Source organism: Tupaia chinensis, unplaced genomic scaffold (assembly GCF_000334495.1).
Source record: "Tupaia chinensis unplaced genomic scaffold, TupChi_1.0 Scaffold000335_1, whole genome shotgun sequence".
In the NCBI taxonomy this organism is placed as follows: domain Eukaryota; kingdom Metazoa; phylum Chordata; class Mammalia; order Scandentia; family Tupaiidae; genus Tupaia; species Tupaia belangeri.
The window spans coordinates 711601-714900 of record NW_006159829.1 but is presented as its reverse complement, the minus strand read 5'-3'; the positions used below and the strand labels follow the sequence as shown (position 1 = coordinate 714900).

General features: G+C 58.5%; 1 protein-coding gene across 2 annotated transcripts in view; it reads left to right on the top strand.

Annotated features, from left to right (window-relative positions):
- Nucleotides 1–724, top strand: part of LY6E (lymphocyte antigen 6 family member E) — a 7813-nt gene extending 7089 nt beyond the window's left edge. For both annotated transcript variants that reach the window (XM_006152086.3, XM_027773301.1), the window contains one exon: nucleotides 7–724. In XM_006152086.3, the coding sequence (XP_006152148.1) occupies nucleotides 7–101 (95 nt within the window). In that variant the 3' untranslated portion in view covers nucleotides 102–724. The remainder of the gene's footprint in view (nucleotides 1–6) is intronic.
- Nucleotides 725–3300: the final 2576 nt, after the last annotated feature.

The following is a 3300-nucleotide window of genomic DNA, read 5'->3' as shown; positions in this document are numbered from 1 at the left end:
CCACCGGCGCGGCGGCCGGCGGGCTGCGGGCCAGTGCCACCCTGCTGGGCCTGGGGCTCCTGCTGAGCCTGCTGTCCGCTCTCCTGCGCCGTGGCCCCTAGCCCCATGGACCCTCCACCCCCACCTCCCAGCTCAGGAACGAAACCCAGACGTCACACTTCTGATCCTAGCCCCCTGGCCCCAGGTCCCCAGGGTCAGGCCCACCCCGACCATCTGCTATACCTGCCCCAGCCCCTGCCCCAAATGGGGTCAGCTGTCCTCACTTCCAGGGTCAATGATGTGGCCTGCCTAGGGGGATGAGAGAGGGGGTGCGGGTGTCCCTGGAGCCTTAGGGTCCTGAGATCAGAGTGGAGTCCCATGGCCACCTTGGCAGGGGCCTTGAGCCTAGCCTTGTCTGCCCAGGCAAGCAGTTAATAGGAGGCATGCCCATGAGTGCCGGCTCGGGCTCCAGGAGGGAAGGCCTGCCCCACTGTGAGTGCAAGGCCGGGCGCTGCTACACAGGGGCCGAGTCCAGGCCCAGAGCAGGCCTGAGCTCTGCAAGGCCCTGTCCCAGCCCTCTCGCCCACGCTGCACCCACTCACTTCACATGCAGGTTGTGGGGCAGGGCTCCACTGCCTCCAGGCCTAGGCTGTCCTAGCCCAGCTGAGTCCTGCTTGTCCCCCATCCCCACTAGAGCCCCCCTGCTGCTTTGGTGCCTCAAATAAACAGATGCCCCCCTTTTCTACTCTGTGCTTGATATGGCTGCCCTCCCCACCCTGCATGAGAGCACTCTCCGAGCAGATCCCTGTGGGATGAGGGCCTGGGGATCCCGTGGTACAGCCTGAAACTGCACCCCAGCTGGGGCTTTAGGGGAGAAGAAGGGGGGCCGCCTGCTGCTTTCCGCACTCTGCCCTGCCCCCGGCCAGGCTAGGACATTGGAGCCTTTGGGAGCGCGTGTGGGGACAGTGCTTCAGGAGGGAGCTGGCTTGCGTTGGTGGGGACATCCCCCAGAGTGGACCTCCTGCTCTCCACTTCCGTCTCCGTGACGCTGGTGAGCAGCTGAGTCAGCAGCGGATGTAGGACGGGAAGCCTTGGTACAGGTCCGGGAGCCGGCGCTCTTCGGAGTTAAGAGAGGCTCTCAAAGCACACCGTGGCGCTAGAGTGCTCACAGTACACGTGTGTGTGGTCCGGAAGGCTCAGTCAGACACAGGCACCTTCCAGGGCTCGCCCAGCCCAGCCCAGCCCACCGCAGTCCAAGAGCCACCCCCTCATGAATATGCATGAGAGCCCTCCTGCCCTGCCAGGCATGCCCGTGCCTCCGTGACGCTGGTATCCTTAATAACATCAAACTCTGGCACCACATGGTGGCTCACACTAATGCTCTGTGAGGCGACCCCACCTGAGAAGTTCCCTGGTTCTTGTCCAGCTACATCCCTCAGAGCAGTGGGCACCCAAGTGTCTGTGACCCAGTGACCCAGGGCTGACTGGGCGTGGGGGCGGATCCCAGCGTCAGGGCCCTGTTTATGTGTGCTCTCTGCCTCATGGAAGAAGTTAATTAATGAACTAATATCAAACTCAATTTTCTAGCAAGTATTAATTATAAGGGAATTCTTTCTGAAAAAAAGTTTTTAACCTGATCACCAACAAGAAATGTATTTAAAGAATTATTTTATTTCACTTTATTTATTTATTTAAATTTGACCGGAGAGGGGGAGGGAGGGAGAGAGAGAAAGAAAGTGAGAAAGCAAGCGCCAGGTCCAGGACTTGAACCATGGTCGGCCATGTGGGAGTTCAGCACCCTTAACCACCATGTCACCTGCCGGCCCCAAGAAATGTATTTAAATGGCAACCAGAGCACACGCCTACCACGTAGGCGTGTGCACCCCAAGGAAGGGTTTTGAAGCAGCCCGGACGCATTTGAGGAATCAGGTATTTTCTCAACTATTTCACCTGAGAAAGTGTCGCTGTGTCCCACTCGACTGAGCTCACAAGCGGCCAACCCCAGGCCCACGACTGACGCACCAGATGGCCAAGGTACAGCCCACCCTGAGATGCAGCGACAAATACCCACAAACATGTAAGGTTGGAAAAACGTTTTCATAGAAAAGCGAAGACTTTCAGTAGAAAAGAAGTGCGCCCACGCCGGGAAGATGTGTGTGTGGGCAGCTGCCAGGGAGCTGCGCTGGGCAGGGCGTTGGTACCACTTCTACTGCGGCCGGCCCTGGGTATTTAGCAGGGACTCAGGGCTTTCTCTGCACCTGGGCATCTCTCTCCAGTGAGGAATTTAAGGGAGCTGATGACCTATTCACGCATGCCCAGTGTGGACTTGTAGTGGCGCTTCCGTCTGGTGGCCTGCCCTGCTAGCTTGTTGCCCCAGTGGGAGTCAGGATGCTGACCTAGCACCCCATGCCGCTGGTGAATTTCTGTGTGTGTATCTGGGATGGCAGGAGGGAAGATAACCTTCCCAGGGCCAGGGCCGGGTGGGAGGAAGGCATTCTCACAGAGGGTCTGGCTGCCTCCCCTGGCAGGCAGTGACGGCGGGGCAGATGCGCTGCTGTTTTCTCATTCCTGGCTCACAGGTGCTTCTCTGTGCAAATAAGCCAGGTGCCACACAAGCAAGATGGGAGCCGGAAAGCATGTCGGCCTGAATAAGGTACATGCTCTGAGCTGTTTCTTGTTCCATGCGGGGCTGGGTCCAGGGCCCTGTGGACACCAGTGTGTGTAGGATGGCCTATTGTGCGCAGACCTGCACCCAGCCCCTCCTGTTCTCTGCTGGACACGGCTCCCCCATTCCTACCGAGGTAGGAAGCCTGGTATCCCCCTGGTCCTTGATGCCCTCCCCAGGTGACACAGAACACCTGATGCCTTGTGCCTGTGGAGGAAGCTGGCACTCAAATGGCTGAGGGAGTGATGACAGGGGTGACTCTGGACAAGCCCAGCAGCCTGGGCCTGCTAGGGCCCACCACCATGGGTCAGAGCACAGGAGCAGGGCACAGTCTACATTCCTGCGGCTGCTGAAGCCCCAGGGACCGGGCCCCAGGGCAGAGTCCCCCAGATCAAAGCGCCCAGGCTATAGCAACTGCCCGCTTGGGATGGGGGTGGGAGGGCACGTTCATATGTTCAAAACAAACACACAAAAGGATTCGATGTCAAGGAAGTAACCCCCATAGGAAGTTCTAGAAAGAACAACAAAGTGATCTAAGAAAAAGAAGGAAATGAGGAGAGTGAGGGTGGGAATCGATGTCCCAGAGGCTGGAAGCGGGATCTCACAGGGCCGGTCACGGTTCAAATCCCAGCCCCACTGGCTTAAAAACACTCCAA